Source organism: Elgaria multicarinata, chromosome 13, assembly GCF_023053635.1.
Source record: "Elgaria multicarinata webbii isolate HBS135686 ecotype San Diego chromosome 13, rElgMul1.1.pri, whole genome shotgun sequence".
In the NCBI taxonomy this organism is placed as follows: domain Eukaryota; kingdom Metazoa; phylum Chordata; class Lepidosauria; order Squamata; family Anguidae; genus Elgaria; species Elgaria multicarinata.
Window position 1 is genome coordinate 30,114,400 of NC_086183.1, and position 19,551 is coordinate 30,133,950.

The 19,551-nt window shown below is 51.0% G+C and overlaps 2 protein-coding genes across 2 annotated transcripts in view; one reads left to right on the top strand and one right to left on the bottom strand.

Annotated features, from left to right (window-relative positions):
• The first annotated feature begins 8,718 nt into the window (after positions 1–8,718).
• LOC134407781 (gap junction delta-2 protein-like) lies at positions 8,719–19,522 on the top strand. Its single transcript, XM_063139724.1, has 3 exons — positions 8,719–8,800; positions 15,465–15,930; positions 18,923–19,522. Exons 1-3 carry the CDS (start codon positions 8,730–8,732, stop codon positions 19,283–19,285), a joined length of 900 nt encoding a protein of 299 aa, XP_062995794.1. The 5' UTR covers positions 8,719–8,729; the 3' UTR covers positions 19,286–19,522.
• The window catches only part of NOP53 (NOP53 ribosome biogenesis factor), a 32,580-nt gene continuing 28,742 nt past the window's right edge, over positions 15,714–19,551 (bottom strand). The window contains exon 13 of the mRNA XM_063139720.1: positions 15,714–15,753. Coding sequence (XP_062995790.1) covers positions 15,729–15,753 — 25 coding nt within the window. The 3' untranslated portion in view covers positions 15,714–15,728. The remainder of the gene's footprint in view (positions 15,754–19,551) is intronic.

A 19,551-nucleotide genomic window follows, 5' to 3' on the forward strand; every position in this document is an offset into this window, starting at 1 on the left:
GGCCGTGTTTGCCAGCCTAGCAGGAGCGTCGCTCGCTTCTTCCTAACGTCTCCTCCAGCTCATTTTGCCAAACAGGCAGCAAAACCAGGAAGTTGAACAGGTGTCTGATGGACCTTGGGGTGGGGGTGGGGGACAGTCTGCTTTCAGCTTAGCTGGGCCACAGCTTGTGCAAAGTTAAATTATGGAACTTCCTACCACAAGATGTTGTGAGGGCCGCCAATTTGGATGGCTTTAAAAGGGGGTTGGATAAATTCCTGGAGGCGAAGGCTATCCATGGCTACTAGCCCTGAGGGTTGTGTGCTACCTCCAGTATTCGAGGCAGTAAGCCTGTGTGCACCAGTTGCTGGGGAACATGGGTGGGAGGGTGCGGTTGCACCATGTCCTGCTTGTTCATCCCTGGCCGATGGCTGGTTGGCCACTGTGTGAACAGAGTGCTGGACTGGATGGACCCTTGGTCTGATCCAGCATCAGGGCACTTCTGATGTTCTTATCTTCTTAAACCCATAAGAAGTTGACATTAAGGCCCAGCATTGATGCCAGCATAGCCAAAGTCTTTGTTTGGGTAGTTGGCATGCAGTCTGAAGGTTGTTTTCACAAGGGATGCGTCGTGTGTGTGTGTGTGTTGCACTTCCTAACTTTGACTTAAAATCAAATGTCAAAACCTGACATGCCTAGGATGTACCTTTAGTATAAAACTGGCTCTCTTCTGCTAGTTGGGTATGCCAAATTTCTTATCAGCTCTGCGCCTTTGCTTATATTATAACAGCAGCAAAAGCCTGGCACACAGAAATGTATCCAGCGAAGCTTTTCTTTCTGGAGCTGGAGATAAAATGAAGGGGGAAGCATCCAGCATCCACTTCAGCTCTGAGCGTCAGGCTGCTGCTGTTAAAGGCAGTAAGAAAACTGCCAGTCCTATCTGCGCTTGTATTCTGTAACGTCAGCTGCATCGACAAATACTTTCTTAGCATTGCTTGTAAAAAGAAAAATGCTGTAAGAGGGCCTTTAACAACGTGGTGCCCTCCAGGTGCATTTGCTGGCTAAGGCTGATGGGAGTTGTAGTACAAAATATCTGGAGGGCACCAGGTTGCCTACCTCTGAGGAATTGTCTACTGGGCTGAATTTGCTTGATCAAAAGGGGAAAGAGTTCATCCCACACACACCCTCCCTGGCACAAACACTCTGCAAACTTGCCAAATTAATGCTGATAACATAGCTCATATTTAAGGTCTTGCCAAACCTCACATCTGAACTTTCTGCTTGCTCAAGTTTAGCAATAGCTTCGGCTCTTGGGCAGTATAAAAATGTAATAAATAAATAAATAAATAAATAAATAAACGGGGGGAAACATCCTACCGCTTCCAGAGTTCTAAAGATGCACAGGATTGCGCCTTTACTTAGCTGCTTTACAGCAAAGGAAAGCTCAACTGGGGTACCTAGATCCAAAGTGTCATTCAGTGCGCTGCTACAGAGTTTGGCAACGTGAAATGTCAATATTCTTGCTATCAGCAAATATTTATGAATATTTCCCAAGACTAGAAAAATGTGGAACAGTTTGACTCTGCTTTCCCCAACCCTGGTGCCCTCCAGGTGTGTGAGACTACAACTCCCATGCTGGCTGGGAATGATGGGACTTGCACTCCAACACATCTAGAGGGCTCCTGGGTGGGGAAGGCTGGTCTGAACTCTCAAGACACAAGTATCCCTAAATTTGGGACCCTTCTAGGAAGTGGGGATGCATCTCCTTGCCCCAGCCATCACCTTGTTCTGGCCACTTTGGACCTGCTAGCTGATGTAGATCAAGTGAAACAATTAAACGGGCAGTTTGCTGCAGCTCTTTGTGGCTGCTTCCAAGCTCTGGAACTCCCTGCCAAGAGAGGCAAGAATAATTCCATTTTTATTGTCCTTCCAACTGCAGGCAAATGCATTTTTATTCAGGCAGTTTTTTGCTGTCAAGCTATTTTGTTAGCTGAACTAAGTCTTAACTGGTGGAATGCTCTTTATTTCTTCTTTCTTTTTAACTGCAGTGTGTGTGTGTGTGTGTGTGTGTGTGTGTGTGTGTTTATGTTTTTATTACGTTGCATTTTATTTGTATTTTATTATTGTTCACACCAGGCACACTATTTTCAGTGGAAAGGTGGGACGTAAATTAAATCAATCAATAAATGTTTGTAATTAGAGAATGTTCATTAGTGGACCGATTAAAAGTATAATAAATAAAATAACATTTTCTCCCAAGCCACCTGCGCACATGGCCCTGCCTACCAGGACAGTGTCTTTGAATGTGCCCATGGATGGGAGGAAGGAAGAGTCTGGCTTGATGCATTTGGGATTTCGTTATGCTAGGGTGACCATATGGAAAGGAGGACCGGGCTCCTGTGCCTTTAACAGCGGTATTGAAAAGGGAATTTCAGCGGGTGTCATTTGTAGGCATGCAGCACCGGGTGAAATGCCCTCTTCATCACAGCAGTAAAAGCTGCAGGAGTCCTGCCCTCTTTTGTATCTGATCAAGAGGGCAGGGCTCCTGCAGCGTTAACTGTTGTGATGACGAGGGCATTTCACCCGGTGCTGCATGCCTACAAATGACATCTGCTGAAATTCCCTTTTCAATACCGCTGTTAGAGGTACAGGTGACAAACTGTAACTCCCATGATTTCTAATCAGCATTTGCCAATCCTGGCTGAGAATAATGGGAGTTGTAGTCTAACACATCTGGGGAGCACCATGTTGGGGAAGGCAAGGAAAGCTCGCCTCATGCTAATCTGTTTTTTCTACTGATGGGACCTGGAATTTGGTGCAAAAGTTAGTCCTGGGAGCACAGCCTGAAGAGGAAAAGTGTTTCTAAGCATAAACAGAGTGATTGTCTGTCAACCCCAGGTCAGCCCCAAAGTCTGCTATCATTGCTGTTAACATACATACAGGATTGTTGTTGTTTTTAATTCTTAAAAGTAAATATTGTATGCTTTGCTGATATCATTTCCATTCCTCCAGATAGCAACCAATGTTTTTCCGTGTCATATTTACAGCTTGGCTCACTCACTTGAGCTGCCTAGATTTCTTTTAATAACCTTTCTTTGTCAGTAGGAACCTGTTGCCCAGCTATGGCGAGTCAGTGTTGAAAGAAATGCATTCTGTACATGCATGGGGGCATTCTCTGTTATTTCCGTGTTTCAGGGGTTCTTTCCATATCTCGGCTCAAATTAAGCTTTGCCAATTTGCAACCAGGGTTGACACTTGACCAAAAGACTTTTCCCAACCCCTGCCAATAAAAACATCCCCATAGTGTATTAATTGGTAGGAAATCATTACTCCTCAGTGCACAGGTTCAGCATTGAAATGATAAGAAGTGTGTATTCAGTGTAATCATAGAATCATAGAATAGCAGAGTTGGAAGGGGCCTATAAGGCCATCGAGTCCAACCCCCTGCTCAATGCAGGAATCCACCCTAAAGTATAATGTGTAAATAGTGGTGTGAAGTTGAACCTTGCAAATCCTGGGCTCTGTTAACTTGGAACCCCCCAACCTAGAATCTTTCCCAAACATATGCCAAAGTTTTGTGCTAGTTTTGTGCCGTTTTCTGCCATTAACCCCGAGTTTTGTGCCGCCACCAACAGCTGTGTATTGATACTTCAAGTGGGGCTTCGTAGTTAACACACCAAAAAATGAACTTTGTCATAGAACCTCCAAACTGGTGCCAAAGTTTTGTGCTAGTTTTGTGCCGCAAACCCCGAGTTTTGTGCCACCCCAGGAAGCCAGGAAACGACATGCCCTTAGGTGTGGTCTGGTGGATGAGAAAAATGTCACATTCTCAGACAAACTCCAAACTGGTGCCAAAAATTAGTGCTAGTTTTGTGCTGTTTTGTGCCATAAACCCCGAGTTTTGTGCTATGAAATTTTTCTCATCCACCAGACCACACCTAAGGGCATGTCGTTTTCACACTTTAGGATGCAGCACAAAACTCGGGGTTTGCAGCATAAAATGGCACAAAACTAGCACTAATTTTTGGCACCGGTTTGGAGTTTGTCTGAGAATGTGAATTTTTTCTCATCCACCAGACCAAACCTAAGGGTATGTTGTTTCCCGGCTTCTTGGGGCAGCACAAAACTCGGGGTTTGCAGCACAAAACGGCACAAAACTAGCACAAAACTTTGGCATATGTTTGGAAAAGATTCTAGGTTGGGGGGTTCCAAGTTAACAGAGCCCAAATTCCTGCCTAGTGGTACAGTGCGACTAGGTGCAACTCTCCGTAGGTTCACTAGGTGGAGCTACGGACACGCTTTTTGGAGAGCCCGAAGGGGCTGCATAGCCAAAGAACACGCTGGGGCTATACCTGATGGGTTGGGGGATGGGGAAATGTTTATGGAGAACAAAGATCAAAGGGGGAGTTGGGGAACGAACCGGCACATAGGAGGGCAGTGTCACCAATGGTCATTTTAGTGGCTGAGGAATGCTGGCAGTTGTCAGACTTTTCTCTGTGTGTCTAAACAGGTATGAGATTGCACCCTTAAGGTACAATATGCCGTTTGAATTTTGAGAGCTATTTTGGGGGGCACAACTTTTGCCTTTGCCCCCCTCCCCCTCCGGAATGGGACTCCCCGAGTGTTTCTCCGAAGAGTAATTTCCTGGCATCAATCGAAGCCAGTGGTGTGATTCAGTCGTTTCTGCATTCACTTCCAAATGTGCCAGTTAGACCCTGCTGCCTTTGGGCCCACTTATTGTGTTGCAGTGGGGCCTGGACTTCCACGCCGAAGCCCTGCCCTGATGGCACCACTGAGCTAAACACCACTTGCGGCTCCTTTCTGGCAGCTGCTGCATGGGGGGGGGGGGAATGGGGGACCGGACCAGTTGGGGGGGACCAGACCGGCTCTCAGAAAAATGGTGTCCTAGGCATGGGGGCACTATTGTCCCACCCCCACCCCTGCCCTGCATCAGCTTACAATTTCTTCTGTTTTTATTTATATGCCTTGAAGTTCTGCTGATTTTGATCTGATTTTGAGCAGGTGGTTGGACTTGATAGCCTTTAGGCCCCTTCCAACTCTACTAGTCTATGATTCTATGAAATGCTATCAAAACTGGAAATTGAAAAAGGGACATACTTTAAACCAGATTGATGAGAGTCCATTTTTATTGTTAGCATCAAAGCAACCTGCAAAACTCAAGGAAGAGAGGGCTATCGATGGCTACTAGTCCTGATGGCTATATGCTACCTCCAGTATCAGAGGTGGCATGCCTGTGTACACCAGTTGCTGGGGAACATGGGTGGGAGGGTTCTGTCACGCTCCTGCTCTACTCGGGGGCTTCCCATAGACAGCTGGTTCATCATTGGGAGAACAGCTGGACTGGATAGACCCTTGATCTGATCCTGCACGGCTGCTCTTGTGTTCTTATGTTCTAACTTTGAGAAAAGATGAACGACACAAGGCCTCATCACACAGGGGGAAATCGCATTTCCTTACCATCGCTTCTCCACCCACGCGATTGTCCCGCTTTACTTCCTCTTTTGAAAGAGGAAGTAAACAACGTGCACAGGGTGGGGGCATTCATTGGGCCGTTTTGATCCTGCAGCTTCTGCACACAGCAGGAGAGAGCGGCAACTTCTGTCTTTATTTTACATCGTACTGGGGTGTTTTTGTTGCATGAAGAAAGCTAGAAGGGGCAGGAGGAACAGGTCTAAGAGGGACCTGCAAAAATCCATGAGTGCCCAGCAAGGAGTGTGTAACGCAACGCTCGTCTGATGGAGCTCTGACTGCTCTCCTTTGCCCAAACTCGCTATAGTCAGTGCATCCAGCCAACACTGGACCACCAAGCTTTGCTTGGCACCCCCTTCGGCCGGGCAACCCAGGTGGGTGTCCATCTCGCCCACCCCGAAGTCTGGGTCTGAGTGGAGGCTTCAAGCTGCTCTCTGCCAGGATGTGTGTGGGGACCCCATCGCCTGAGATGAGGAGCTAGAGCCCCTTCTCAACTATGCCCTAGGATGCTGCTGTTTGCTTCGCTCCATAGAACTAAAGAGGAGCCATTGAGAGCAAGGCCTGCCTAACGTCTGCTGAACTTCCCCTTACTGTTTGCACTGCCCCAACCTTGACTGTGTCTCTTGCTCCTGCGAGAGCGTGACGGAAACTGGGGAAAGACCACACACACACACATACAGAACACCCATAATTATTAGGGTTTGCTGGATTTTTTGTGAGGCTCCTTTGTGTGAGTCTGCGTGTGCTCACGCATGCGTGTCGTGCACTTTCGTGACTTCTGCACGCAGGGTGATACGGTAAGGCGCCCCTGGGCCTCTCTCGCACCCAAGGCATCCTTGCCAGTGCAAACATGGCCACCCAGTTTCAGGGGTGGAAGATTACAAGACAAAGAGGGGGGGGGAACGCCACTCTCTTGGGAGCTAAACTCCCACCCACCCCCCAGAGAGAATCCAGACGGTTCTGATCTACAGACACCCATCCTGAGGCTCAGTTTCTTGGTCACGCTCTAATGCAGCTGTCACCAACTGGGGACCTTCCAGATGTGTTGGATGTCAACTCCCCTCAGCAGGCTGGGGATGATAGGAGTTGATGTCCAACACATCTGGAAGGCCCCCAGTTGGCGATGGCTGCGCTAGAGCATGATGTGACTTTTGGCACTGTTTCTGGACCGCAAATGTTTCTGGACCGAAAACGACAAAGGTGTCTCCCCCGGGCTGGTGGCCAGGGCTTGGTTCTGGAGCTGCGACGGGACCCCGTCGCAGCTCCAGAACCATGCCCTGGCCACCAGCCCGGGGGAGACACCTTTGTTGCCTCATCATTGCAGCTCTCAGGCAGGGACTGGTGTCAAGAAGGAAGTGAAGGGGGTGAGAAGCTGCAAAGCGGACTCCAGTGTGGAGTCCGCTGGACTCTGGCAAGCTGTGCGCGAAGAGGGTTGCATCAGGTCCTCGTGGCTGTGCGGGAAGGAGAGAAGCTGCAGCTATTATTATTATTATTATTATTATTATTATTATTATTATTATTTATTTATATAGCACCATCAATGTACATGGTGCTGTACAGAGTAGAACAGTAAACAGCAAGACCCTGCCGCATAGGCTTACATTCTAATAAAATCATAATGAAACAATAAGGAGGGGAAGAGAATGCAAACAGGCACTGGGTAGGGTAAAACTAACAGGTGGAAAGATCTCCCAGCCTCTCGTGCAAAACACACACACACACACACACACCCTCTGTTTCATACAAGGATGCTCGGTGCATGGGTTGGTGTGAGTGGGGTGTGTGTGTGTGTGTTTGTGTGTGTGTGTATCTGTTCGCCTCTTTCCAAAACTATGGAGGGGGAGGAAAACAGCGGCCCTTGGACGTTCACCTGCGAATGCTGCAATCTTTCGCCTCTCTGTCTCAATACGTGTGTGTGTCTGTGTGCAGATGTATGCGGTGAAATCTGGTCACTCGCCATGGGCCAGCTCTCCCCCACAACCAACCTGATGCACAGGCAAGACGGCTGGGAGCAGCAGAACGCCGCAACTTTGCGTGTGTTCCGAGACTGCAGGCAGGAGCGCAGCCGAAACACCGCAAGGGGAATGTGTGTGTGTGTGCGCGCGCGCGCTTGTGGGTAGACGCAGCAATGACCACAGTGTTCATGTGCACATGCAATGTTGCTTGCTCATAAGGATGGTGACAGTACATGCTCACCTTTTAAATCAAATGATATTTACACACACACACACACACACACACCCCTCCCCAATGTGGAATCCCATTGCTCGGTGTCCTGCCGCTTTGCAAGGATGTCAGGAACACGCTGTCTGTGCTTAGGTGCCTACATCACACCTGTGTGTGTGTGTGTGTGTGTGTGTGAATATGATTCCGATTCCATTCTGTGATTATGACTGTATGATTACACCTGGATGCCTAAATATAGCAACTCTGCCCCCCCCCCTCTCTTGGGGCCTCCTCCTCCTCCTCCTCCTCCCACATGAAATGTGCTCCCCCCCACTCACTCACTCACCTCCCCCCCTCCGGAGCAGTGGCAGGTGCGAGCGCCCCTGCAGCAGCAGCGGCCGGTGGAGGCTGCGCCGCCGCGCTCCCTCTGCGGCGCCCCTCGCCATCCGTGCCTCCATCCATCCATCCATCCATCCATCTCTCCCCGGTCGCTCCGCTCTGAGCTGCTGCCGCAGCAGCGCCGCTGAACCGCCGAGAAGCCAGCCAGCCAGCCAGCCCGGGCGGCCGCGTCCCGTTGGGCAGCCGGATCCCTGCTCGGGAGAGCGAGGGGAGCGCCCCCGTAAGGTCCCGCTCGGAAGCTAGTGGGGGGGAGCGCTCCCGCAGGGTCCTGCCGGGCAGGCGGCGGCGGCGATCCCAGGCAGGGGGGGTGAGGCGCGCCCCCCGCGCCCCCGCCGCCGTCCCGCGCCCGCGCTCCCTCGCACGCCCCCGCGCCGCTCGCGGCTCCTGCGCTTAATCCGTGCCCGCCTCGGTGTCCTTGAAAGGCACCCAGGTGGAAAGCGGCGCGCCGAGCAGCAGCAGGAGGAGGAGGAGAGCGGAAGCCCCCGGCGGGCATGAGCCAGGGGCGCTCTCCGGATGCCCCAGCCGGCCCCGGCAGATGAGGGCGACCCGGGGCCAGCGCTGAGCGGCGGCGGCGGCGGCGGCGGGGCGATCGCGGCGGCGGCGGGGGCGCAGCGCAGCGCGGGGCGCACGAGGGCGGCACCAGCAGCCCAGCCTTGTCGGAGCACTCGGATGCGGGGAGACCCGTCGAGCCCGGAGCGATGGGAGAGTGGACCATTTTGGAAAGGCTGCTGGAGGCTGCGGTGCAACAGCATTCGACGATGATAGGGAGGTGGGTGAAGGGGACGCGCCGCGGGGCTGGAGTGGGGCGACGCCGGGGAGGGAGGGAGGGAGGCCCTGGGACGGGAGAAGAGAAGGAGCCCCCCCCCACACGAAAGTTGTAGAGGGGGAGGAGCCGAGGGATCCCTGGGTTTGGGGGCGGGGGGGGGACGGTGCCGGGAGCGCCGGGGCAACCCGGGCACGGCGGGGCAGTCAGGGCCGGCGGCCTTTTCCCAGCCGTGTTTCCGGGAGGGGATGTTTGCCTGCCCCGCTTGTCGCTTGAACGGCGCGAGGTGGCGAGAAAAGCCGCGTGTGCTGAAATTCCCCCTGCTGCTGCTGCTGCTGCTGCTGCTGTTACTTCGCCGCCCTCCCTTGAAAGCCCCGAGGCGCCTCGTCCTGCTTTGCATCCGCAGACCGGAGCTCCTGGCTGCCTCCCCGACCCGCTCCGGGAGCCTTTTGGGGGAGGGCCGTTCCGCCCTGGGGGTCGGTGTGCTGGCTGGTGTGCACGGGCCGCGGCACCTGGTTCTTCGCAGAGTGGCGGAGCTGGGACCCAGGCCGGGATCCGCCTTCTGGGATGGGGGGGGGGCACAAGAGATCCCTTGCCTAGCCCGTCCCCAAGGGGGTCATCTTTTCCTTCCACAGCTCTGTGGGGTAGTTTTCTAAGACAGGGGCACCCAGTACCCAATTTATGGCTATCAATTATAAAGACATCTTACGCCCCCCTTAAAGACTAACACATCTGTTATGGCATAGGGCTTTCATGGACTGTAGACTACTTGAGCCTGCCCTGACTTGCGCCCCTCCGGATGTGAATGACTACAACTGCCATCATCCCCAGCCAGCATGGCCATGGGCTGGCTTGACTTCGTCAGGTGCATGCAGAGTTATCCTGTGCTGGCCGGTGTATATGCCCAAGGCTGCATCAATAATTTCTCTCTCTTTCATTCCCCGGTGGATAACATTGCAAACGTCTGATGAAGAGGACCGTAGGCCTTGAAAGACATGATAGAGCTGGAAGTCCTTAGAACTTTCTTCCTCAACCGCTTCCCTCCAGATGTTGGAGTTCTACACATCTGGAGGGGAACCGGTTGTGGGGAGCTGCTTTATAAGGTGCCAGAAGACTCTCGGTCATTGTGATTACTTACACTGCAATAGACCAACACAGATGTTTTTAACATTTCTCAACTGGGTGCCCTTGCCCTCCTGGCTGGGGGGGGGATGCTGAGAATTGGAGTCCAACACATCTGGAGAGAACCAGATTGGAGGAGGCTGCTAGATGCCTGCACAGTCAGGGGAAAAAACTTTTAACTGCAGAGGAGACATGGGGCTGTTTTAGGGAACTATTGACTTCTGCTTTTAGTACCTTGGGCATCTGCATCTGGCATGATTGGCAGCTGCCAGGGCCCTCAGTCAAGCCCAGTACTGGTGGCTGCCCTGCATCCTGCGTCCCCACCCCCCAGCTTAAATTTTTATTAAGGCCCACTGCTCCATGCAGTGCTATGTGGCTGGGCTGAGCCACCCTTTTAATTTCCCATGATGCATCTGGCCTAGTGTTACTCTGGGGTATTGTGGGAAATCAACGGGGGCCCAGACCCAGCTGTTTGGAGTGATGCCCCTGCAGCCACGTTGGGCCACTCGGTTTCACTAACAGAGGACGGGGCCACTACAGGGCCTTTTCAACAGGGCCCCCTTAGACAAGGGGCCCACCCCACTTTGGCATTACCTATTCATGTCTCTCTTTATCTTCCTGCACTCTTTGGTATCCTCTTATTTCATACAGCAAAAACCTGCATTCCTAGCCAACTCTTTGTTCGGTCCCTCCTTCTGCTCTTCACCTGTGGAATACCTCTTCCTCCTGACCAGGATGACCCTATGGAAAGGAGGACCAGGCTCCTGTGTCTTTAACAGTTGTGTTGAAAGGGGAATTTCAGCAGGTGTCATTTGTAGGCATGCAGCACTGGGTGAAATTCCCTCTTCATCACAACAGTTGCAGGAGCCCTGCCCTCTTTTGTATCTGGTCATTCTAGTATAGCGCTGCAGCTTTAATGGATGTGATGAAGAGGGAATTTCATGGGGTGCTGTGTGCATACAGAGGACACCTGCTGAAATTCCCCTTTCAATGCAGCTGTTAAAGATACAGCAGCCAAGTCCTCCTTTTCATAGGGTCACCCTACTCCTGACCCATCTCTTCCCATTTTTAAACAGTTTCAGGGGTGGGGGGAAAGCCCATATTCCTAAAAAATCTTTTTTGCAGGAATTATTGCAGCAGCATCTTTCAAGGGCTAGAATTTAGCCTTCCCCAGTCCTGCGCCCTCCAGATGTGTCAGACTGCAACTACCATCAACCCCTGGGTGGGGATGATGTGAGTTTGGGGGTGGCTGGTAGATGCATGAAATGTTTCCCTAACTCAGCTGGTTTATGCTCATGGATAAAGGGAAATAACTGGCAAACCTTTGGGGGTCAAAAGGCCATGAGACACACTATGTGCAGCCTGTGTCATTTCTGCTCAAAATTCAGATGTACACAAGATAAGCACAGTGACTGTTCACAACAGCAGTAATTGGCAATAAACACAAACTTTCTGGCTATGCTGTGCTAATTTGACACCTGTCGTGAGTAAGAATCCAAAAGGCACAATCTCATGCATGTTTAGATAGAAAAAAGGCCTGCAACTCCTGAGCATACCCCAGCCAGCATGGGACTGCGTCCTAAGTGAATTTAATCAAATTTACTGATACATTCTAATTCAGCCATTTCAGGCTGGAGTTGCCCTTTGAAGTCTTGTGGTAGGTGGCGAATTATGACTTTTGGATTAAATGGTGAGTGGGGATTGTCTCCCTGCTAAATTTGAGAACAGGACTTTATTGTTTCTGTAATGCTTTTTTTAGTCTTTTCATAGACTCTGAGATCTCTGATCAAACAGCCTCAGTTTTCCTTTTTGCAGAGGTGGGTGGGGCGGGTCTAGCAAATTGCCACTCCTGTGGGGAGAATAAGCCCCAGACCTTGGTCTTCTCTCTTTTCCTAGTTCATGAGATTCAGACCAAAAAGCTTTTCAATCAAAACATCAGATTGTTTGTACACAAGGATCAACACATGCGCACACACACTCCAGCACTGGCCCACGCAACATATTTCCGGTGTGAAATGAAAGCTTGAAATAGAAAGAAGGAAAAAAGAAAGACAAACACAGAATTCTGTGTCCCTGAACATGCCCCACTTGGTGCCTGCTGCTGCATACAAGTTGCCCATTTACTTCACCCTATCCCAACTTGTAACCAATTCATTTCCCCCCATTATTATTATTATTATTGATTATATTTCTATACCGCTCCATAGCCAAAGCTCTCTGGGCGGTTTACAAAAGATTAAAACAGTCAAACTCGATATAACAAAATTCAAAACTATAAAAACGTAGGACAGACAGCATACAAAGACAACATACATTTCAAAACAACTTTGAGCTCTCAGCCAAACCTAAAAATAGATCTGGGATTGATTAAAAACTCAACATATGCTGCTAAATGCCTGGGAGAAGAGAAAGGTCTTGACCTGGCATTGAAAAGCTAACAATGTTGGCAACCGGCGGGCCTCGTTGGGGAGATTGTTCCATAATTGGGGGGCCACCACTGAGAAGGCCCTCTCCCTGGTTGCTGTCCTCCGAGCGTCCCTTGGAGTAGGCACCTGGAGGAGGAGGACCTTAGATGTTGAGCGTAATGTACAGGTAGCTTCGTGTCAGGAGATACAAGTTGCTGAAGGTTAAATCTGCGACAGGGCTTATATATCCGTTGCATCATTTCTGAAAGAAGAAATGTGAACATTGGCAAGTGCACAGAAGACTGATTTCCCCAATCTTAAGGTTGAGACACTTTGCATGTACTCAGAGGCACTTTGGCACAGAGAGTAAGTTCTGCGGCTGAACCCTGTCTCCGATTTAAGTTTTGGGAACGTGTATCTCCTGCTCTAAGAAGAAAGGGCACCGCTCCAAGGTACTCTACAACACACATTGGCGGTGACATTTCGGTATATTTTATCTTGTTTGTGTCAACTGCCTTGGAAGCTCCACCAAAGGGTGGTACCCTGATGTGAAGATTCAGGAAGGCCAGAAAAGGGGCCAGGATTGGATAAAGACCCATATAAATCTCGCCAGTGTTGAATTTTGGATCGCAAGCTCTTTGGGGCAGCAACCTTCCTTCTTATACGTTATGAAGTACTCGGCACATTGATGCTTCCTTTTTATTATTGTAGCTGTGGGTTCGCTGCTGCTCCATACAGCAGTGGCAACGCAGCTCACAGCATCTTTCTTTCTTTCTTTCTTTCTTTCTTACATTTTTATTCCGCCCAATAGCCGAAGCTCTCTGGGTGGTTCACAAAAATTAAAACCATAATAAAACAACCAACAGGTTAAAAGCACAAATACAAAATACAGTATAAAAAGCACAACCAGGATAAAACCACGCAGCAAAATTGATATAAGATTAAAATACAGAGTTAGAACACTAAAATTTAAATTTAAGTTAAAATTAAGTGTTAAAATACTGAGAGAATAAAAAGGTCTTCAGCTGGCGATGAAAGGAGTACAGTGTAGGCACCAGGCGGACCTCTCTGGGGAGCTCATTCCACAACCAGGGTGCCACAGCAGAGAAAGCCCTCCTCCTAGTAGCCACCTGCCTTCACGGAGAAGGGCCCCTGTAGATGATCTTAGAGCCCTGTGGAACCCCATAGCTTAGGAGCCACGGCACAGAGCAATAATCCCCCAGCACCACCTTCTGGAATCGGCCATCCAAGTAGGAGCGGAACCACTGCAACGCAGTACCTCCAACTCCCAGTTCAGACAGCCTATCCAGAAGGATACCATGGCCGATGGTGTCGAAAGCCGCTGAGAGGTCCAGGAGAACCAACAGGGTCACACTCCCCCTGTCCATCTCCCGGCAAAGGTCATCCCACAGGGCGACTAAGGCAGTTTCCGTTCCAAAACCAGGCCTGAAACCCGATTGAAATGGATCTAGATAATCCGTTTCATTCAAGAGGCTACCCAAGCATCTTTCGGTCCACCTTCTGACACCCTCTGGACCACATCTTCCTCTTTGCAGTTCACTTTTGCTCTCCCATCCTGTCAAGGGTTAGGATGTTTTCTTGTTCATCTTCATTGCCAATGTTAATGCCAAAAAGCCTCTAGCTTTAATCCCTCTCTTTCCCGCCCCCCACCATCCTTCCTCTCCCCACAGACCTGTCCCAGGTCACCCCCTTCCCAGCCAGCTCCACCGGACAATTTGGAATTGGTTTAGATTATTTCTCCACCAGTTGTGCGCACAAATGACAGCTGACTTAACTCGCCAGACGTTACTGCAGACTGCAGAAACTCACGCCCCTCTTTGTGTGCTTAAAGTTCTTGGGGTTTAGTCTCAAAAAGTGCAAGGCACTGCTGCATGTAAGTGCAATCCTATACATGTCTACTCAGAAATAAGTCCCGGCGAGTCCAGTAGGGCTTGCTCCCAGGTAAGCGGGTGAAGGGTTGCGGCCTTTCGCTATTGCTTTTCCATCTCTGGTTTGCACACTGTACCTGGAACTGCGTTACTGATGATCTGGTTAAATCGTCCCTTTTAACTTGCAGCAGAGTAGAGCTCTTGGGAGGATTTCTGGTTTGACCACAGTTTCCCCCCATGAGGGGCTTTGAGAAAGCCCCCCCCCCCCGTCTCAGGCTTTTTTGTACTTCTGAATACTTCTGTTAGCACAAGTCGTTTCCTCACCTTAGAACTCTTCAAAGTTGTTTCAAGTGGACATATTCCACTTGCTTCTTCTGTAAACCCGTAACACATCCTTCCCTATCCTGGTGCCTTCCAGATGTTATGTTGGCTGTGGGATTATATGAGTTGTAGCCTGACACATCTGGAGGGCACCAGGTTGGGGAAGACTGCAATGATGGAACATGGCGGACCTCCGACCGACGGTTTTTCAAAAGTGTGGGGCCACTGCAGAGAAGGCCATCTGACGTGTGATCACCCACCTAATTGCTGTCATGGGTGAGCAAATGAGAAGGGTCTCTCTTTCAGATCTTCAAATTCAGGCAGGGTGATATGGGTGCAGGCAGTCCTTCGAGTAACTCAGTCCCAAACTGTTTCAGGCTTTAAAGGTCAAAACAGCACTTTGGGCTTTTCTGTATTAAGGGAAAATCCCTCTTCCTTACCCGGGGTTTGATGCTTCCGCATTCTTTGTGGGATTGCGATAGACTCTATTACTCGGGTGGACACGTGCTTTGAACTGAAACCTTCCATTTCCATTCCCTCCCATGTTTTCTCATTAGCCAGGCACCATCTAACAGCTGAAATATCACACTATGCCGACATTACACACTACGGTTCGTGCACGTTTATTTTAATACTCAATTATCTCTGGTGGTTTTTTTTTGAAGCGGGGTAAACCTGAAAAGGCGCGGGAGGGGACCTGGATGCTAATGACGTCATGTAATGGACACACAAACTTCCGTGAGTAACCGGTCATGAGCATGCACTAAATCATTGGTGTAGAGAAGCTCTGTGGATCTGGCTCAGAAACACACCGGTAACCCATGCAGCAGGCGCACTGTGCTGTGCTGACAGCAGCCTAGCAAGTTCAGAGACCACAGGAAAGCAGGGCCTCCCATTCTCACTGTGTTCTCCTGTCCTGGCTTCCCCCACTAGGATCCTGCTGACTGTTGTGGTGATCTTCCGCATCCTGATTGTGGCCATCGTGGGCGAGACGGTTTACGAGGACGAGCAGACCATGTTCATGTGCAACACGCTGCAGCCGGGCTGCAACCAGGCCTGCTACGACAAGGCCTTCCCCATCTCGCACATCCGCTATTGGGTGTTCCAGATCATCCTGGTGTGCACGCCCAGCCTCTGCTTCATCACTTACTCTGTGCACCAGTCGGCCAAGCAGCGCGACCGGCGTTACTCCTTCCTCTACCCGCTGCTGGAGAAGGATTGCCTACGGGATGGCAAGAAGGTGAAGAACGTCAACGGCATCTTGGTGCAGAACCCAGACGGCTCCAAGGAGGAGCCGGATTGCTTGGAGGTGAAGGAGATCCCCAGCACCCCCCTGCGGCCCCCAAAGAGCTCCAAGGTCAAGCGACAGGAAGGCATCTCCCGTTTCTACATCATACAGGTCAGTTCTTGGCAATATGAGGAAGGGAGACCCTTTACAATGTGACTAGAGGACTCCTAGATGCCCTCTTCTGCTGCACCTTAAGGTAGGGAATAAGTAGCTAAGCGGCAGCGTTTCCAAGACAGATGCAGCGGTTACGGCCGATCAGAAACGGCACATAAGCCAACCGCGTGGTGTTGCGGCTAATAAGGCCAATGCTATTCCACCTGACGTCAACAGGAATGACTTTCTCACACAACCTAGCAAGGTGCACTCTGACAAAATGTTATCCTACTCCGTAAAGAATAATGTCACTTTGACATGCATTTGTTTGAGGCTGGTGATGGTGACTGGAGTCAGTCACGCTGTGGAGACATAGTCTTGAGTTACTCCAAAGTTCCTCCAGTACCTGAGGCAGTAGGCCTGTGTGCACCAGTTGCTGGGGAACATGGGTGGGAGGGTGATGTTGTACCATGTCCTGCTTGTCAGTCCCTAGCCGATGGCTGGTTGGCCACTGTGTGAACAGAGTGCTGGACTAGATGGACCCTGGGTCTGATCCAGCATCAGGGATCTTCTGAGGTTCTTAAGGTGTCACCTTTTCTCAGGTGTTGCAATGCTGGGATTGTTGACCAGGACACTCATGCAGAGCGCTGATCCCCCACAAAGTTCAAGCAGAGGGAGCGGGCACTCCTTGTTTTAATCACTTCTGTTCCACAGGGCATGTATACATGCAGGGCGGGAAGGGTGGGCTATAGGTATGCCTTTACAGCAGACTTCCCCAACCAGGTGCCCTCCAGATGTGTTCGCATCAGTGATGGCTGGTGGCTCCAAGGTCAGTGGGACAGTGAATCTGCTCCGGGTTTCAGTCAGAACTCTAAAGGAGCTCTCCAGAGCAGATTCAATGCCCCACTGACCTCGGAGCCACCCGCCTCCACTGGTTAGACTACAGCTCCCATCATCTTCAGTCAGCATGTCTTCTATACAGCAATAGTCCTTTAACAAACCTCACAACACAAAGGAGCTCTCCAATGAGGTTATCGGTTCTCTGTTCGTGCCGGGGTCTGTGGGAAGAGGCGGCTGCCATCCTGTGCCCTTGCTCTTTTGCAATACCCATTTCAATGCTGTTTACACAGAGGACCGTTCCATTACGCTGTGCCCCATGGGTGAAAACTGTCTGTCACCCACCCTTCATTTCATACCGGAAATACATTGCATGGGCCTGTACTGGAGTGTGTGTGTGTGTGTGTGTGTTGGCTCTTGTGTACAATCTGAAAAGTTTCTTGGTCTGAATCTCATGAACTAGGAGAGGAGTTCTGGGCTCATCCTTCCCAAAGGCGTGGCAGTTTGCTATCCCCACCCCACCCCACCCCACCTGCCCCTAAGCCAAAAGGAAGCTGGGGGCTGTTTGATCAGAGACCTTGGAGACTATAAGTAGATTATCGTTTCTGCAATGCTTTTTTTTCAAGCCCTGTTCTCAAAGATCACAGGGAGAAAACCCTCACTCACAATTCAACCCCAAAGTTATAATTCGCCACCTACCACAAGACTTCAAAGGGCGACTCCAGCCTGAAATGGCCGAATTAGGCTGCATCAGTAAATTTGATCACATTCACTTTGGGCACAATCCCCTGCATGTTCAGACAGAAATGGGCCTCCTCCTGTTAGGCGCTCAGAGATATCAACTGGCAAATATCTGGGGCAGGTAGGAGGCAGACAGCAGGGGACCACGGCCTGATCCTTGGGCTTCCAGGTCAAGCTTCGTGGCACCTAACGCCCGCCCTCAAATTGCCCAGCCACTTCGTACCATGCGCTGTTTCACCTCATTTCCCCCCTAGTCTGGTTTTGCTCCCATCTCAGGCTGGTCTTTGCATTCCTTTGCCTTGTGGTTCAGCAAGAATCCCATTGGGACCCCTCTGGGCAGCTTCCCCGTATTATATCCGGCAGCTGTAAGGCATCCGTTGTAGCCTGAAGGAAGAGGGCTGAGGGGTCTTCAGCAGACACACAGCAGGAGCATGGAATTACAGCATCCCAAGAATCAAACAAGCACGTTTCATCAAACAAACGCGTTTCTAGTCCTTATGGAGGGAGGGCAATATCTGATTGAAATCTCAGGTGGGTAGCAAGAAAGATTTCTAGTTACCCTACGGGGGTGGGGGGCATAGGGCTTCTGCCCTTTTTTCCAGGGCTCACACTGACTCGCATAATCTAAAATATACAGTACATTCCGTCCCTTGGTGTGATTTATTAAGATTGCAGGATTGAACTTCTCTGGGTCCCCTAGAAGAGAATGTAGATTTAATGCTCTCTCTCTCTCTCTCTCTGCCGAGAAGGCAGAGCCCAGACTACAAGTGTCGTTTTGATCTCCTTTCCCAGCAGCCTTTGCAAGAGAAAGAGCACTGGGGTCTTGCAGTATCTCAGTGACCATCTGTTTATTTATAGATTTACAGGGCGAGGAGCAGCACAGCAGCAGGCACACGCTGCGTTTAGGCCTCGGGCAGCATCAACGCAGCCTCCCGAAGCCCAGTGAGCTCAGAGCACCGCCAAACCCTTCTGCCACGCTTGGGTCCAGTGTCCCAAGCCACGTTATGTCTTGTCTTGGCGGGGCACAGGGCCTGCTGAGCACCAGCCGCAACATAAGAAGAGCCCTGCTGGATCAGGCCAAGGGTCCGTCTAGTCCAGCGTTACAGTGGCCAACCAGCTGTCGACCAGGAACGCACAAGCAGGACACGAGTGCAACAGCGCGCTCCCACCCATGTTCCCCAGCAGCTGGTGCACACAGGCTTACTGCCTCGGATACTGTGGAGGTAGCACGTAGCTATCGGGCTAGCAGCCATTGATAGCCTTCTCCTCCAGGAATTTATTTAACCCCTTTTTAAAGCCATCCAAATGGGTGGCCATCACTACGTCTTGTGGTAGCGAGTTCCACGTTCACCCGTTGGGGGCTACTGGCTCCAATGTCAATGGGGCAGGGAATCTGCTCCCCTAATCTTCTCTCCCCCCCCCCCTGCTTCAGGTGGTTTTCCGCAATGCCTTGGAGATCGGCTTCCTGGCGGGACAGTACTTCCTGTACGGGTTCAACGTGCCGGCCATCTTCGAATGCGACCGCTATCCGTGCGTCAAAGAGGTGGAGTGCTACGTGTCCCGGCCCACCGAGAAGACCGTCTTCCTGGTCTTCATGTTTGCCGTCAGCGGGATCTGCGTCCTCCTCAACCTGGCCGAGCTGAACCACCTCGGCTGGCGCAAGATCAAGACGGCCATTCGGGGGGTGCAGGCCAGGCGGAAATCCATCTGCGAGGTGCGCAAGAAGGACCTCTCCTCGCTGGCTCAAGTGCCTACGCTCGGACGGACACAGTCAAGCGAGTCTGCCTACGTTTGAGCAGCGTCTGATCCCGTGGGAAAGGGGGCCTCGGCGGTTCCGACGTTGCCAACGCAAAAAAGACAAAAAAAGACACACATCTACCGAACTGACCGCAATACCTCCCAGGTTAACGATGCAATATTCAGCGGGTGCTTTCCAAGGCCCCCTCCTCTATTTCAGGGGAAGGCCAACACATTCGCTTTAAGGGCTGATTGGAGAAATCCAGCCCCTCAGGAGCTAGGTGGCGGCGGGGCGGGGTGGGGGGGAGCGGAGGACCAAGGCCT